The sequence below is a fragment of the Temnothorax nylanderi genome, unplaced genomic scaffold (assembly GCF_030848795.1).
Source record: "Temnothorax nylanderi isolate EJ_2023f unplaced genomic scaffold, tnyl_v1.0 TNYL_tig0045_pilon, whole genome shotgun sequence".
NCBI lineage: Eukaryota > Metazoa > Arthropoda > Insecta > Hymenoptera > Formicidae > Temnothorax > Temnothorax nylanderi.
The window spans coordinates 711,302-729,911 of NW_027249107.1; the positions used below are offsets into that span (position 1 = coordinate 711,302).

The 18,610-nt window shown below is 40.0% G+C and overlaps 1 protein-coding gene across 10 annotated transcripts in view; it reads right to left on the reverse strand.

Annotated features, from left to right (window-relative positions):
- LOC139771895 (neurotrimin-like) overlaps positions 1 to 18,610 on the reverse strand; it is a 307,135-nt gene that overhangs the window by 247,671 nt on the left and 40,854 nt on the right. For 6 of the 10 annotated variants that reach the window (XM_071705059.1, XM_071705054.1, XM_071705055.1 and 3 more), the window contains one exon: positions 3,591 to 3,717. In XM_071705059.1, coding sequence (XP_071561160.1) covers positions 3,591 to 3,654 — 64 coding nt within the window. In that variant the 5' untranslated portion in view covers positions 3,655 to 3,717. Of the gene's footprint in view, positions 1 to 3,590; positions 3,719 to 3,803; positions 4,056 to 9,632; positions 11,143 to 18,610 lie in introns of those variants that run through there. The other 4 variants (XM_071705061.1, XM_071705063.1, XM_071705057.1 and 1 more) reach the window with 3 other exon arrangements.

The following is an 18,610-nucleotide window of genomic DNA, read 5'->3' on the forward strand; positions in this document are numbered from 1 at the left end:
GTTCGTAATCTTCGAGTATATCGGACGATCGATCTATCACGATCGACGAAACGTGGAAAAATTAAAAATAGCGATTCGCGATAACGCGCATAATTATTGTCGCATTCGAAGACTTCCTATGGACAATTTATAACGATTTAATTATCCGCGCGCGCGCTACACACGCGCTACACACGCGCGTGACATTAATTAATATTCATCGATAATGGAATATTAGACAACACGTCTGTCGCGATATAACCGTGTGGTGCTCATCAAGCAATAATAAGCAACGGTAATTACTCGTTAATTGGATGACGCCGCGTTTTAATAACCATTTCGCAATATGGAAACGCGCGACAGGTCGGTGTGCGAAAATCCTTGGGACATTCATAAACGGCGATTGCGCAGAAATATCATTCTGACCATTGTAAAAAAAATAAAAAGAATATAACTTGAGATATAACTTGGGCTCATGATATTACACTATACCACGGTACTTTTTACCGCATAGTCGGCCGTCGCATTTATACATCCACTTTACGATCTCGGAAGTAACTCGACGACTTTAACGTAAATCTCTCGCACAAGGTCGTCTTTAATGTCATATCCGACGGTCGCCTCGTCAACGAACGTTCGGTAAATTGGTGACGTAATTACGGATCTCTGCTTGCTCACGGGTTTAACTATCTTATGAAATAGCTCGTAACGGCCGATCGGAACCCATATCGTTTTACCAGCGAAAATACGTATAGGAACATGCACGTAACGAGTCCTGCTAGCGACGTGCTGCTACAGCTGTCGAACATCCGCCGGTGTACGTGTAACTACCCTCCAAACGATGCACGGGCGTGTGCATGTATATGTGTGTGTTTGTGCGTGTGCGTTTGTATACGTCTTGTATGCGCACACAGGGTGCTCGCACAAGAGAGTAAGTACCGAAGGCGAAGGGATGAAAGTAGCGAAGATGAGTTTGAGTTTGGTCCGTAGCGCGCGTCTCGTTAATTCTTCGTCCCATGGCATGTCACTGCATTGTTTGCTCGGGAAAAGGGTGTTTATTGCCCGCAGCTCGAGACAAGAACTATCGTGTCATCTGTACGCGTTATTTACACGAGTGTGCGAGAGAGCGAGCGAGCACGATTCTGTCACTAGCTGCTCTCTCCTCTCTGTGCCACGTTTTAATGATCTCGATCTAACGAGCGTGTGTAAGCTGCGTGCGAATATCAAGAAAGGAACGTACAGAACGGCTTTAGGATGCAATCGGATTTATTAAAAATTCCGAAAAGATAGCATGGATTTTAATGCTATAAGAAATGCGCGTATTTTATCAATTGCTCCAAAGTTTCAATAAAAGTTTATCATTTATACATCTATAAATAAGAGAGTATGAGACTGATCAAAATTGAATTAATTTGTTATAAACTCATAAAAACTAACAGTCTTTTCCACGAGTAAATAAAGAAATGTAATTTTACGTTAAGCGTTATTTATAAATGCCTTCCTCTTCTTTTAGCAATGTTTTAAGATCATTCTATTAAAGATGATATCGCGCGACTTTCAATCGATATCGAAATTGGAAGCGAGTAATGAAACCTTCTTTCCCGGTAGGTCGGGCATTGAAACAGGTCGAGCTCTATATTTTTGTATTTTCGCTCTCGTCCAAACGGGGAGAGTTGTACGGTCGCGGATCAGTGAGCAATCATACTTGAATAGGCGCCACGCACACGAGAGGCCAGCCTGCGTATTCGCGTGTACAAGCGTGGACGCACGTTGATTCGAAATCATTGTGCCATACCCTGTCGACAATCGAACCTCGACGAACCTCGAATTTCGTATGCTACCGCACGAATTTCCCCTCGAAACGGATGATACGCGTGGGTGGATCGGAAAGGTCGACTTGTTTCTTCTAACGGAACAAAAATATCATTCCATGTAGACCCGATAAATAAGGCCACTGTCTACTACTGTGTAGGTACTAGTGCAACAATCAACGGAGAGACACATTCTAAGACTTTTACGCGAGTTGGCAAATTTAATTTTCGGATTTCGTGCACTTGTGACAAATTCTTCTACTTGTGTCAAAACGCGTGTCGCCATGATAATACCATGTCGCTAAAATAAAAAAACCTTTGTGACATGATCGCGGATAACATCTGTGAATAAGCTTCTCTAGAGAGAAGCGCACGCGATAAGACGCCAAGAATATTAAATATGTCTATAATATAATCCAGAAATATGTTTCTGGGTAACTGTTTTGCTTGTAATATAGATGTAGAAAGAAAATCAAGAGACACGGTAGTGTCTCGCGCCAAGTACGCGCGGAGCGAGACCGACCGTGTGACTCTTTTAGATTAAACACGCACACACATAAGGTTACTAGTTCCAACATCGATATATAAATAATTTTTAATTTATATAGGCTGCCTCTCAATCGTATTTTTGATATTCTTTATGTAATATTAGAATAAAAGTGTCATCTCAGAAAAATAGAAATATTACTTAACTGTTTATGTATCAATTTCTAGAATTTGTTCGCACATTTTTCGTTGTTTTCATTGTTTTTAACGATGGTATTTATTGAATGTTCTTAAAAATTAGTGCAACGCATTCAAAAAAATACCACAGATATACATATTTCATTTAGACACTACTATGCTCGTAATACAAACAACGCGCTACACGAATCCATCAAATGCGCCATCGCTATAATTCAACCGTGTATTTTGACCATATCTCTGAGTTATTTCACGTTTCGTGCAACTCGTCATAAAAAAATACAAAAGGGCGCAAAAACCAAAAGCAAACGGATAAATTGCAACTGTTATAAAACTGGTCGTTTTATATATTTTAAAGTGCAGCGAGCATAAATACGTTTGTTCCTCGCATCCTGGATATTGTTGGGCGAACAATAAGACCATGCTTTATATGTTACATAATTTAAATATTATCCTTGAGAATAATATTATCCCCGAGTAATTCTTTAAATGAGGTCGCGATATTTTGATGTGATAAAACTTATCAGACGATTCTTTTACAAAATGTTTCTCATCAAAGCATAGCACGAAAGATTGTAAAACACTATCCAGTTTGTTTTTCGAACGATTTGATCGATACCCGGAAATAAGCAAAACTTTACGAAATACTTTAATAAGAAAACATTAATTTCAAGCTTTTCCTGTATCGCAAATTCAATCCTTGATTGTATCAATCGAAACACAATCAGCGTACGGAATTAAATAAATATGAAAGATCATAGAATTCAATAAATAATTAATTAAATACATTTATATCTATTTTTTGCTATACTCGATAATTACAACGGTTGAAGTATGATCAAGACAACTAATTGTGTGATAATAAAAAATGAAATTTTAACCTGAAAAGTCTGTAAAAATCATGAGCAAAAGCTGCTTTCGTAAATTATACTTATTTCAAAAAAATAACTTTTAATTTGACTATTGTATATATTATAAGAAATAATTATGCATACTAATGCACAGAGCTTCTTTCAATATTGTTAGTTTTCTTTTTAAAGCACGATACATATAGATTTTTTGTGGCAAATTCCCACATTACCATCCGTGATTTTTAGACAGAACAGAAAGACTCACCATTATTAATCGCAGCCAAAGCGACGGCGCCGAGCAACCATGCGACGACGCTGACGGCGGACATCTTCGTTTCCCTCGTCGCGGTTTCCTCCTCACATAATACGCGCCTTCCGTGCGTTAGAACGAGCTGGAACAAGGAAGACGCATTACGTTAAACCGCGCGTGTGCGCGATGTCACAAGATATTACAAGTTCGGTCGCGCGTTTATCTTACAAAGGCGACGGTTTCGTAAACGCCCGGCTAAGTGCTGTACGCCCGCGCAGCCGTTGGCGTTGGTGGAGTACTGGCGAGGAAAGCCGAGGAAAGCCGAGGAAACGATTGTGTTAGCGTCGCAATTTGTTACGCGTAATCTCGCGCGCTTCCCACGCATCCCATTACCGACAACAGTGGATGTCGCGCGATAATAATTACTCGATCAAGCATGTGTCTACAAAAATATTATGATAACATATAACCGCGTAACAAATTGCAACCTCCAATTTTTATTCCCCTCCAGCAGTTGAAAATAAAGGCCTTCATTCTTTGAATTATATCTATAAAGACATCTCTGAGATACACGTCTTGAAATAAAATTCTGTTTAGCTTACAAATAACAACTTAAAATAACTTGCAGATAAAATATTTTTTCTCTCCGTCCTTTTTCGACCATCTAACGCATGTCAATAAAACATGTTAAACATATCACATTCCTAAAATAAAAATTTTAAATAGATATTTATTAATTGCTACACTACTGCACTGATTAGAATTATTGTTATACTGGTTTTTATATATTGTCATGTAAATCTTTTTTATTGCAAAAAAATTTATTCTGGAAGAAAAATAACTGGAGATACGAGGGCTTACAATTAATTAACAATTCAAGAATTTTCACTCGCGACACAGTATAGCGCAGGTTGAAAAGCCAGATCCAAAAAAATTTGCAACAACGTTTCTATTTATTTATACGAGAACAATCGCTCTAATGTCTAATCGACCGATTCGTAACAAGCTGTATTCGAAGAAATGAAGGGAGAGAGAGGGAGAGAGAGAGAGAGATCGGACACAGCTCTGTAACGAATATAGTTATAATTCACGGTATACTACACAACTGATAAGTGATACGAAGAGATTTTCTCAGATTTCCTGTACACTTTCGTTCGTATGTGAAATTTTTGAATAATATAAAGTCGATTTTCTTCGACTAAAATTCGAGTACGCGTAAATTTTTTTACAATTCTCTCTAAGATACAAATTTAATTGCAATAGTATTTTAAATTTATTTAGTTTTTCATCATTTCTTTAAATGTAAAGTCTATCGTTTTCTATAAAAATAAAAAATTTTGCTGAAGAAAAATTTACATAATAAATATCAGAATAAAATATCATTTTTACATTTATGGAAAAATCCACTCCAAATAACTAAAGTCCTTATATGAGGAAAAGCGTGGGAAACTTGGGAAACACCCTGTATGGTCGCACACGATCTACTAGAAATTTTATTCGAGAATTTCCCGGAACATGCGGATGATTTTCTCGAGCGTCCGCGCTTTCTGCTCCGCGAGATGGTCCCGAGAAGCTGCTCATTCGTCACGTCGAGATAGCGTCGTCCTCGGACGGATCCGCGGAAGGCGCAACGTCCTCCTATCCTTATAACCGGTATAACCGTTAGCGAAATAGCTTGCCGTGCCTCCCTCGAGTCGCTTTCAACCGTGACATACTCCATTTATACAAATCACGCGCTGTATCTTCGTGTCAAAACGTAATCGCCGCCCCGTTTTCTTCCTCCTGTTTATTTTCGCAAATATTTCATGTAATCTACTGAAAACGCTACAACTTGAGACTCGAGCTAGCTTCATCAGGAAAGCTTGTTATTTACGATACAACTAAATTACAGTGTCACAAAATTTGCAGATGTATTATTTGATCAATTTGAAGTAGATTGTTCTTCAGCGAAAATTAAATTTCCGACATATTTTCTTATACTGTCTTTATTTTTAATATTTATATTTTATATAATTAAATATTTAAGATATTCATAAAATTGTAAAAATTAAATTAGCATTTTAAATTCAAACAAAATCCAAATAATGCGATGAAATTTTAATTTAAAAGGCTATCTGTATCTCTTATCTACCGCTTGAGCCAAATATCGTTCTAGAGTGCTAAATACACGACTCTTTTTTCTCTCTTTTTTTTCTTTTTATGTTTAACCAGAGCAGTGAAAGCGAAATAGGTAACACTATCGCTCTATCCACACCGACCGCTGCTCTCGCAGCTCGCAACTACAACACGAACCAGGCAACCCTTCAGACACACGGTTCCCGCTGGTTCTCCGCTCCTTTCATCCCAGTCCGCTTTACTTTATGCACCGGTTGTGCGCGCGCGGACTTTATATCGTCATACACTGTGTGCTTCGAAAACCTGAAATTCCGCTTTGCTACGGTTTCGCAAGACGCCACAAGCCATACGTTTCGAGCAAAATTTCGGCGTGCTTCCAAGCCGCGCTGTGCGCATAACTAATACATATGAATAATATAAAATGAATTTTTTGCGGTAACTCCGTTTCGCAATAAAGCTACAATATCACATCACACATTCACATATTTTATTTTCATAATCCTACGCAATATGAACTGCGTGTTCTTCATGCAATGAGAACATAAAAACATATATATCATATATATATATATATAAATTTAATATCGGAAATGTTGTCAAGAAGAGCTGTCATATAAAATGCATTAATCAATATACGTATTTTAAAAAGTTCTTATTTAACTCTTTGTTGCAGCCTGTTCGCCGATCGGGACAGTCGCTCCCGATCGCCCTTTCAATTAATAAAACATATAAAACGTATGTGTGTATTCTTACACCTTAAGTACATCTCATAATGTACTCACATACTATAATATAAAATGTTCCCTTTATTCACAAGATTTTTGTGATATAGAAACAGAATAGACAGTACTGAAAGCACAGCGTACAGCGTATTTCAATGAATAGCAAAAATGTGGATTATCAACATTCTTGATTAGGCTACGACAAGAAACAACAGCGAGAGAAGGCAACAACTGTTGCTTCGTTTGAGCATGGACAAAATGCGCGCGCGCAACACTCATGTAATATGAAATTGCATCCGGCGCATTTTTCAAGATAAAAGACTAAACGCACTTCCGCGAATGCACGAGAATGTACCTACATATACGACCAAAGAAGCGAGACGGAACGCCGTGGAGCTTTCGGTTATACGTAGTTATATGATAAGATCTTTTTATTTGTATCTTCTGCAGTGTCCACACTGCAGAAACGAAAGCGGGGCTCGCTGAACTACAGATAAGGATAATAATATTTTCAAGAAAATTTCCAGCAGAATTCAGAAGAAACCTTAGAAGAGAACATTAATTACAACGCAAACTGTAAGTTTTCAGAATAACGTAAAATTTTTAAGGAGAAATTAAAACGTATTGATATTCAAAGATAAAGGTAGCAAGCACCCTTTTGCAAAACAGAAGCATCAGTAATAAATGGTATCTCGGCATTCTCTTATTAGTGGGCAATTAATTATAAAAAGTACAAATTATATTTGGATCACTGAGTGGAATAGCGATGTAGGTCATTGAAAATAAATATTCTTTTCATGTACACTATCTATTGTGCGCAAGATAGTTAATATTTTAAACGCCTCCCACACAACTGATCATTCGCAACGAGATAAGTTTAATTTCTCAAAAACGCAAGTCAGCCGCGATCATCGCCGCTACGCAACAACACGACACACAACAATAGTACCGAACAACAGAATTATGTTTCTATATTATTGGAAACGCGTAACTCTGCGAATTTCACCGTGGTAGGAATTTCAACTCTATAATTTAAAACATAAAGTTAAATTAGCCCACATCCTCACTCCTTTTCCATATCAGCCAACAGCCCTAATCTGCTAAACACGCGCGCGGTAAACAATGGTCGTGATACTCGCAATTAGCGTGAGCAACACGTCGCAGAAATTTCAAGTTATTTTTCAAACGTTTTTTGGAACGGGACAGTTCATATCTCGTCGGGACCATCCAGCTTTGCGTTTGCTTTCGTGAAACCCGTCAGACGGACGGGCCCTCTAACGTTTATTTACACAGCTCAAACACATTTTTCATTCTCCACGCACGACCTGTGGTACATGGGAAACATTATTGGCCACCACGTAACCGGCACCCACCACGACCATTAACATCATTACCGGTATAAGCAATAACGACGGCGGGATCGCTATCGTTTGGCCGCACGAGATGTTGATCGATCATTCGTGAACACTGACGAGGCAAAACGGAGGCGCAGGATACCGATCTCGCGACAAACTAACGAGCACCCGGTAATAATTCAATGTAAACGCGCATAAGTGCTATTAATAAGATCCGAAGGGAAGCACGGTCGAGTATCGTGAATGTATGATTGAATAACATAGCGCGCACACGAGATACGAATATATTGCGCGAAAGCGTATTTTGTGGGGATTATCTGATGTATGTTGATGAACTGGAGTGTGTGAAGTGTACTTGTAGAGTAAAATGTATGCGATCGTAACGGGTAGATCTGGCGGCATAGAAGAACAGCCGTTTCTCGCGGAAAGCGTACATCGCGAAAGTAGGAACGCTCGTTACGCGCGTTTCAGTTCGGATCGCTCCCGAGTAATGCCGTGGCGTAATTTCGGCAACGGGGCTCGCCGCTGAAACGAAATGGCCGGGTGTTTATTCATGCAAAGCCAACACACTCCGAAACAACTCACCACATCTCTGTGCTACGTAAATGAGGTACTCGGATATGTCCCGGTGCCTCGTTGTTTGCTATCTTACGAGCGTCTGCGGATGCTTATAAAATGGAGATAATTAACGCAGCGTCTAGAGATAACGGGCACACCAATTTGCGGTTATCTCTCCCTTTTGTCTTAGGCGTTGCGCCGCCCGCGCCGTCGCACCTTTCTAGGCACCAAAAACGCATTAAGATAGCGCTACATGATATGAAGATTCACGCAACTTCTCACATAACTTCGCAGAACGCAAAACGCAAAACGCAAAACGCCATTTCTGGTAACATCCCGCACCGTAAATTTGTACAATATAATACTGCTAGAATTATTAGCCACAAAAACTCCTGCTTTTTTTTTTCAAGAATGACTGAAATGTATACCCCAATATCGGCTTTTTACTTCAGTACATTTTATGTGCAATGAAATTCGATTCGCAATGAGCGTAATATTTTTGCGACTGTTGTTAATCGCACTGCATTCGATCTCATTTATTTCGAATTATATTTTTACGATTTTAACTCAATCTATATGTTTGGTTTCAGCAGGAAATAATTCTGCATTTTTCGTAAGAGATTTTAGATATTACGTTTATATAGGTCTGTCACAACACGCAAATATTATACATTACGGAATGGTACTTCATTTCACACGAATAAATCGAAATTACTTACTTGAAGTTAATGGAATTATGACCGCGCGTTTGATCGATGTAATTAGCAACGACCAATATTTGATGAGTCTAAGGTACATACTCCGCGCGAGCTGACAACTAAATATCACATTGGAGCTTTTGATGCTGCAATGCGACGAAAAACAAAGGAAAGCAATATATTGAGCATCATGTAGTAGCATATTTAACTATTACATATCAGTTGATGCATTATTACATTATTATAATTTGCAACTAATTAAATGTACTAAACGAATAATGCTACATAATACGAGGTAATATAAAGTGTTGATACTCTATAATTACAGTAGGTAATTATTACGTAAAAAATATCACGTAAAATAATTATTTCAGAAATCATGTATTCAGTTTCAAGAAAACGGGCAGCATTAATAAATTATAATCATCATATCAAATATCTATATCAAAGTTTATTAAATTTCACCTTTAAAAACGTGAACGTTTAAAATAACAATACATGTCATTTTGAAAGGAAACGTTATATGTGTGATGTATATGTGTGTTTCACATATTATGTACTATATCCGAAGAATTAACTTTTTACGGAATCGCGAATAATTTCGCTTACCTAATACCTATCGCCAATCATCAAGAATCGTCCTACTTCGACATCGTTGTCGGAAGCGCGTCAAGTGTAAGACGCCCGCTACTTCCGCGTTTTTCTGCTTGTGTCTAGCCTCCAAACGACGATTAGTAATTCCTCACGCAACTTCACTATCTGTCACTCGCGAAGCTGCATTCGTAATCAGAGTGCCGCCGTTAAGATCGTCACGATCACTAAGCAAGCCAACCACAGCGCGACCCAAGAAGAAGCTCGTTCATGACGGCAAGAATGGGCTCGGGAAGCTCCGGACTTCGGACGCGTCGCACAAAACTGTCACACGGATGTTACGAACACAACATACGAGCTAGGAGCAATCACGTCCTCCTAGCCGCCACTGCCGCTGCTCTCGTTCCCGACGCAGCTAATTAATCCCGAATATGAGACGCGCGCGCGATAATGGGAATCCCCACGGGCGAGTTTTAATTAAAACTCGGGCCCCCTAGCTCGTCGCTCGTCGCTCGTCGCTCGTCGCTCGTCGCTCGTCGCATAGCGTACTTGACCTTCCTCGCGGCAGCGCGGCAGGCTTAATTGAATCCTCGTCGGTAGCGAGACGCGACGGTTACGCATACGCGCGTAGATTAAGCGTGCTCGCATGTTGGCCGTTATCGCGGATATACATGCCGCAACATAGATACCCCATTGATCCAACAGGGCGTTTGTATCGCGGATGGATCGTGGTGCCAGCTGATCCACCAAAGCCCCCTGTCAGCCGGTCTGACCACCACGAGCCGCTATCACTGATTGTGAGTCCAGTGGCGGTACAATCTACCGTACGACTACTACCACCGCGTCTGTCGCTGCTGTCCTCCGCTACTGCTCCTTCGTGACGACGATCCGTCACTACTGGTCACTACTGGTCACTACTGATCACTACTTGTCGCGCGCGACTGTCTCTCTCACTACTGTCCGAAATCCTGTTTACTGTCTCCCAGTACTGTCCGCACTCCTTCCTGACAATTCCGAAACACGCTCGTCGATATCTCTCTCGTATCTCGCGACACTTGACCCGTGACCGATCGGTCGAATCGCCTCTCGAATATGTCACTATTCACCCTCGGCAGCCGCCAGCGTCCCGGCGGCTGACACTCGCGCGAACTTGGCGCGAACACTCGAGCGTACGAGCGAGTGCACGTCGCGTTTAATTGCGCGCGCGTTATCAATTATCATCGACGAGGAGTAATTAGCCGAGACAAGTACGAGCGCGATTCACTCATAGTCACGCGACTTGTCCCGCTGTTCACTGGAATCGCGGCGAGGGTGCCCGCACGCAGAGATGCGCGCGCGTACGTGCGTGCATATAGATGTGTTGTGTTTGTACGTGTGTGTATATATATGTGTGTGTGTGTGTGCGCGCCTGTGGGATCCAGGTCCAACCCTGGCGCGATGCGATGGAGAACTGACGTCCTGACGGGCTGCAGCGCCCCGACGACGGGCGTCCGGTGAACCATCCGCCGTGAAGCGAGCGGCGGGAGATCCGCCACCCATTCAACCCCTCCTCGTATCCGACACCCTTGTCCCCTCCCCATCCCCATACAGAGCGGCACGGTGCTCCGCTTTTGCCCGTGCCACCTTGTCGTCGAGAGGGCACCGTTGTACGCGCCGCCACGAGAAATTTACGCGAAATTTTTTAAAATATCATTCGTGCTATCGGAAACGAATTTTTCGGAATTGCGCTGGCTTTTGCGGAGAAAAGAAATTCAGGGGATGCATTGTCAAAAAACCATTGCCTATTGGTTAAACGTTTAGATCTTGATATATTAATTATCACTGCCAACATTTTTATTGTCTATCACTCGATATAAAATGTTTGAGTGTAATTAAATTATATAAAAATATATGATTTAATTACACGAATTATATTAAATTACCGAAATTATTTTAAATAGATAAAGTAAGTAAATTTATTTGTGTTTAAATTTAATTATACTAATTGTAAGAACTTTTCTTCCGTACAAACATTTGAAAATATGAACAGAAATGAAGATAAAGTACATACACGGAGTACTCAAAATATCGTCATAATTAAATTAAGAAAGTAACCCGGTATGACTCTCGCAGGCAATCGATCGATATTACAAATACTCGGTAAAAACAGGACGCACGGAATTGAATCTTTTTAATTATTTCTGTTTAGACATCTTTCATAATACTTCATATATATTTAATGTATTTTCTTCACGTGTAAAAAACATCCAGAGCAATCTAAAAATTGTTATGGAGCTCTGTGTGAATTGTACGCCTTATACATGTGTATGTTACACAATTCTTATATTAATTTATATATAATATGTTATATGAGACGTGCTAGGCGCTTAAAAGTGGCGAATAGGTAATCTAAAAGCACGAGAGGAATAGGTTCACGTAATTTCTTAATCAATATGGCCTAAATCATTCTTATGACAGAATAAGGCTCGCGTTCTGAGCTGCGTGTTTTCCAAGACTTGCATGCATTTGCGAACGTCACGTGATTCGCGGGGGCCACGTAATAGACGGCTTTACATCATTCCGAATTGGATACGGTAGAAACGGTAAAATCCTATGACTTTCCGCGGAAGCATCGCTCTATTCCTCGATTACTGCGAAATGTGTTTTATTTTAGATACGCTTGTGGGGGGGGGGGGGAAGAAATGTATTAACATACACTAATTCTCATCAATGAAGCATTGTCGGCAATTCGTATGTACCTATATCACTACATTTTTGATACGATAATGATATCGTGTAATAACCAGGTCACCATAAAATAACTCCTATAAAGGCCTATTCAAACGAAATAATTTTAAAATAGTATCTTATAAAAGCAAGGAAAAAAGGAATTTGCATATTACACATATACATAATTTCTAACACAGTTTTAATTTTATGTCCGAACGCACACGAATAAAAGCGACTCGGCGTTTGCCAGTCGCTTTGCAGTCTTTACGCTCTAAGCTGTATTATTAATTAAAGGAATTAACTTCACCATATATGGCGCGACCCTTGCTCGTGGAAAGGAAGGTCGAACGCTTATATCATAGTCTAATTTCCAATTAAGGCGTTATTAATACCGGCGCCAGTAAGCGTTGTACCTCGTGGATTATATTACAATTTACATTGAGCATGTGAAAGACTTGTTATCAAGTCTGAATTTCTTATTTTATTTATATTATATACACAATAAATTTAAACAAAATTTGATCACATCAAAAGTTACATGCAGCAAGTATTAGAATCTAAATTCAGAAGAATGCCATGTATTTTTATATTTAAAAAATCGATAATTCTATAGAATTATAAAAATGACTCAGTAATGTATGACTAATAAAAAAATAACATTATTCTTTGGTTAATTCCAAACAATAATTTTAATTTGTTTAATTTAATTTAATAGGGAGCTAGTTATAAAGATAAATTAGAGGAATATTTTAATAAATCAAATTTCCACGAAAAAAATTAATTTTGAATTTATAAATGTTCTTTAATGTATCATTAGAAAGTACATGACTTTTTCTTCTACATATCAACAATTTTAATAGATTAAATAATTAAAGTACGTTATTCGATAAGTACTGCGCTAGTAAATTTCAAAATATTAAATTCAACATGACCTGAATATTAACTGAGATGTTTCAATAAATATTATATACCCAATGTAATATAGAATTGCATGAAAAACGTGTATAATAGCGTAAAAAAATAATTTTCCAGTATGCACATGAGAGAACGAACCTCAATTAAAATTCAATGTACATCTTTTTTCGAATAAGAGCTATTCGGAAGAAATAACAATTATATAGTTAAACTATAGTTATTTTCTCGCTTTTAGACACAAAAAGTAAAGTAATTGCTCGTCTAAAAGTATTGAATGCTTTTAAAGACCTAACATTATAAATTAGTCAGTATACTCAGTGACTATCAAATATAAAAAAATTAAAAGAATAACATTAAACTCTGAATATATATGATTCGATTTTTTATAAGTTTAAAATTGAAATTGGGGATTACGAAACCGATTTGTATCACGGATAAGGCGCGCGAGCACGGATGTTTCGTACCGCAACCTTTGGGATCGTAGAAAGGTGCGTGGGACAGAGGCAGGTAGACGGGTCGTTTCACACAGCAGCGCCTCGCTTAATTACTAGTTACTAGTAACAGGAGTTAGAAGCGTTTAGCTCACAGTTCACGCCATCCAACAAAAGCTTATAATGTTACGAACTATTCCCATTGCTACCCTAGATTCAACAACGAGGCTTCACCCTGTGCCCGGATTCATATTACTTCGAAATCATATCAAATACGGAAACGAGTCCGCGAGTTCGCGAACTGCAGTTGGCTCGGTTTACAATATAATTAATCTCGTGACTGCCCGATATGAGTTTAGCGAGCTAAATATAATATCGGTGTCTGTAGCATATTATCCATATAATGTTAAGAAAGCTCACATTTTGTAATACAAAATGTGACGTTATCAAAAGCTTAGATTCTAGCGATCCAATCTCGCACTGAACTTGATGTCAAAATTAAAAGACGCGACACACGAATTCAATTAGTCTAAACAATGCAATTGATTAATATAATTTATTGCATACTGCTGCACAACTTGACTCGCTAGTGCGGTCATTTTCAGGTTGTAACTATAAATCTCGCATTTCTTGAATCACCGACGGAAAATTCATCGACAATAAATCGGAGTTTCGACAACGTGATTCAACGATACCGAAAACAAACGCTCGGGCGCAAATCACAGCTACGTTGTTAAAAATCCCTCGTCCATAGTATTCGCGAGATCAATTTACCAAACACCGTTTGGAAGAACTTTGCAGCTTTGACATTTGCCCGACGAATGAAACTAATCAAACATTCCATCCGATATACTACAGAACAGTCACACTATCCATAACCATTTTGTTCGACTCAAATCGGTCTCGATTAAATACGAAACTGACTGCACATGCGATTACTCTTAAAAGAAAAATATCACAACAGATATGAACATGTATTCCATTTGAAAAAAATAATTTAACATTCTAATATTATTACATTCCCTACCTTTAGAGAATGTATAATTCGTAAAAATATGTAAATTTATATGTATAATATGTAAACTTCTTTCTTTTATATACTATTTTTGAAAAAGTTCTTTGCGTAAGTGTGAAAGAAAAGTTAGGATATATTTCTCTGTATCTAATAATAATCTAGATCTAGAAGATAAAAAAAAGTTTAAGGATTGATGTAAAATTATCAAGAAGCAGCGAGTAAATTCTCCGCATTCTGAGTCAGCTTCAGGATCGAAAAAGTAGCCTGTGTAAGCAAGGGTGGCAATTTGAGCAGCGGACATCCCTTGTCGCCTTTGGCGAGGCTTCCAGGCCGACTATCCCGTGCCGCTGAACACAGAGTTCTCGGTCGGTTGTATCCACACGCGTGCTAGTTACATTGGGCTTTGCGCTGCCGATGCGTGCATGTAGATCGAAGGGAATGGCGATACTACGTACACTAGGATGGTTAGACCTGGTTGGCGTCCGTTAGCTGTAGCCCATACACACGCAGATTGGATCGGACATTGCACGCCGTGCAGCTCAGCTTCTGAACAGAGAAACTGCGTTTGCCGCAGCTATACCTATCTAATAGGATACGGACTAACGCAACCGCGCGTACATTTAGGTTATCGAGTTGTAATGTTCAATATGAGAAAGGCAATCTGGACATCGTTGTCCTGACGAGATGCCGCGGCCGTTCTGAAATCTGTGTCAATTTCGATAGGTGTAACTCCGCGCGATCGTCCCACGCGCGATTTCGAGTTTCGACAAAAACGATGAATGATTAACGCCGGATCATTCGCCGTCTTGTATAGCCAGATAACACGCCTGTTAATAGCAACAAACGGAAACGCGGTGACGTTTACACGCGGTGAAACCGCTGCGAACTTTACAGCGAGTTCGCGCCCTTAAGTCGAACGAACTTGTAGCTTCGCTTGCGGTTGACCGTCAATTTCGGTTCCAAGAGAGACAGTTTACTTGGAACTGGATGTTGAAACGAATTCCGAAGACGCGCAGTCCGTCGTACGTGTCCATTCGTCTGCGAAATCGATTTCTTCGCACTGTCGTAAATGGTTAATGGCTCCGCGTAATTTAATTGCGACTCGGCACGAAGTCGGGATGAAGTACGCGCCGTGTTCTCGGAACAATCCGGTATTTCGCTCGCTAATCCACTGCACGTTGTACGCACGCTTGTGCTACAGACGGCGCGGCGCGGCGCGGCGCGGCGGACGAAGGCAGGGACGAAGGCAGAAGTGCCGCACACGGTGCCAAGAAGTGCAGATTTGCTATTTCCGCGAACATTCCTCCGGCCCGCGGTAGCGTAACCGACGTACGACCCTTTAACGGGTAACAAGACCGCCAACAGCGGCTTCATTTGCATTTATTTCTAGCAGACTTAACGTCGACCGCGATACGAAAGGAACGGGCAGCCGCGCGTAATTTCCAACAAATATACACTCTCGAGGATCGCCCCTAGTGAAATCCGATCCAATCAAAATGAAAAGCATAAGCCGTTACGCTTGTCTACGTAGAGATACCGTGTCGACAGAGTTGTAAAAGTTAATTTGTCGTAACTATATCAACATTTCGCTTTTTGTCCGTTTCTCGAGATGAAAATGCATTTAAAAAATTAATCAAAAAATTATTTCTCAATTTTTGTAATCAAATTAAATAAGACTAGTAGTAGCAATACTGAAAAAAATGCTATTTCGAGAACAGAACAAAACATTTAAAAACATACCGTGCAAATTGTTTTTCTCTTTCGACATAGTCTTCATCCATTCAAAAAATTTTGTATATATGCAGTTTTGAAATATTCTATTGCTGTGGTATACCAGTAATTCTCACTTCAAATTACGAGATATTTTTTTTTAATTGATTGTGAAGCTGTTTTTTTTATGTTTTAATTTGGTGTAAATTTTCAGATTCGAAGCCTACAGCATGTGAAAAAATTGCAAGTGAACCAATAAAAAAAAAATATTGGCAACGAGGAAACATCAGAGTAGAAAAAATATCGGCAAATGAACAAAAAGACCATACAGATCGAGATATACCTTCAATACGTTTTATCGCTTCTCATTCTATTCGGTGAGAAATAGCTCCGTAAGATTCTCGGTAATTGCGCGCAATTCTTCCGTTCTGCTGTTCGGCTTCATCGTACATTCTAATGAAGGCATCAACCTTCGGTGAGAACAAACGGTTTCGCATCCTTTTCAAACGGCGGCGGTGCCTCAACCCACCGTTCGTCGACCTGAATTCACGAACGCCTCCGACCGAGATCGGTTTAAGTGAAAGAAGAAGCGCCGGAATTACGTAGGATAGGTGCAGTAACGCGAATCGCCGCCGTCCTCCCGACCCCAAGATCGAGCATCGTGGATTTCAATTTCTCACGGAAAGAAGCGTGGAAGCCCTGCCATTAAACGGAGGTAGGAAGCCCGAGAGCGCGGCGCAATTCGTGGACGACGACTAGTTGCTTCCCTTCCATTATCCTTCACCTTCGATTCCCGTTAAACTACGGAAAGTGTGCGCGCCATTGGTCGTTGTCGCTCAGCTCGTCGGAAAAATCGATAGTTTAATGCGACTTTATCGTCACCGGGCAGCGCGCAGCGTTACGCTGCGTTCGCCAGCGTTGCTGTGAATTTCACAAAACGACGCGGAATAAAGGGTTACAGCGCGCCCGCGCTGGTAAAGGATCCTCGACAATTACAAAAGGAGTAACCACGATCCCCGTAAACGCTCGCATTCTCGCATGGTCGCCTCTCGTTGACGTTTTCGCGAACCTCGTCGTCAACATCGCTCGTTCTAGCGAAACGCTCGTACGCTCGGGAAATTTTCCTTCAATGGAAAGCAAACGCTGGAAATATGGAATCTCTCAAGTTTTCTACATCTGCTTCCATTATCGCGAATATGATCCCAAATATGAAATTCAATGTACGAAATGTCTTCGTACGAAATCTCGCCGTTTCGAACGAAATTTCTTCGATGGCGGAATTATCTTCGGTAACGAGAGCACGCTAATTCGAGAATCGGATTCAAAATTAGCGAGCCAACCGCGCGTTGCGTGTGACGGATAACGCCATCAATTTCGTCATATGCGGATACGCGCTTTCGGGAGGAGAATGTTGGATGCGGGACGAAGCGTGGCGGCACGCGGCTCTCGTCGTCGCGTCGGTGGAACCGCGCGATGACCAGTTGTCACCTGCCGCCACGGCAATTGTCAGCTTATGCGAAACGAGCTGGTATTGCAGTGCGCGCGAGCTGCGCTTCACAAGCTACTCTAATAAACACGTCGTAAACCGGCGTATTATACACGTATACGGGGCCGCGGGGGTGCCAACGACACGGTAGAGCGCGGCATATTAACAAACGCGATAAGCCATCTCTGAACACTATGACCAATAGAGTTAGATAACCTCTTGAAATTTGACACTATATTTATAATAAAAATTGTTTCTCTGTGCGTAAAAAATTTATCGCTTTAAAATTTAAATACAGCAAAACTTGTACTAACTTTATTTAACTGATTTTTTGACTATCCAATTTACAGTATTATTTCTCTCTTCTTCTCATTTAAGAAATAAAATAAGTATTTTACATTCCTGTTAGTTTACAAAATATCTGTTATATACTTTTAATTTCAATACTAATAACCTAACCTAATTCCATAAAATTGTAGAAATATTATATATGCAACTACTACGACTAGATTTGCGAACGATTGAACGAAATTGTACACGTCCATTACAAAGATTTATGAGAGATAAACAAGAAGCGGACAGGTAAGAAATAAAATTAACGCATCGTAGTTTCAGACACTCATGAGACTCCCACGACGAAACGTAAAAAAATAATAAAAGCTAAAATTGCGCTTTCTTATCTTCCGGCACGCACAACAAAGTTACGGCAAGCGACTTTAAATTTTTCCTG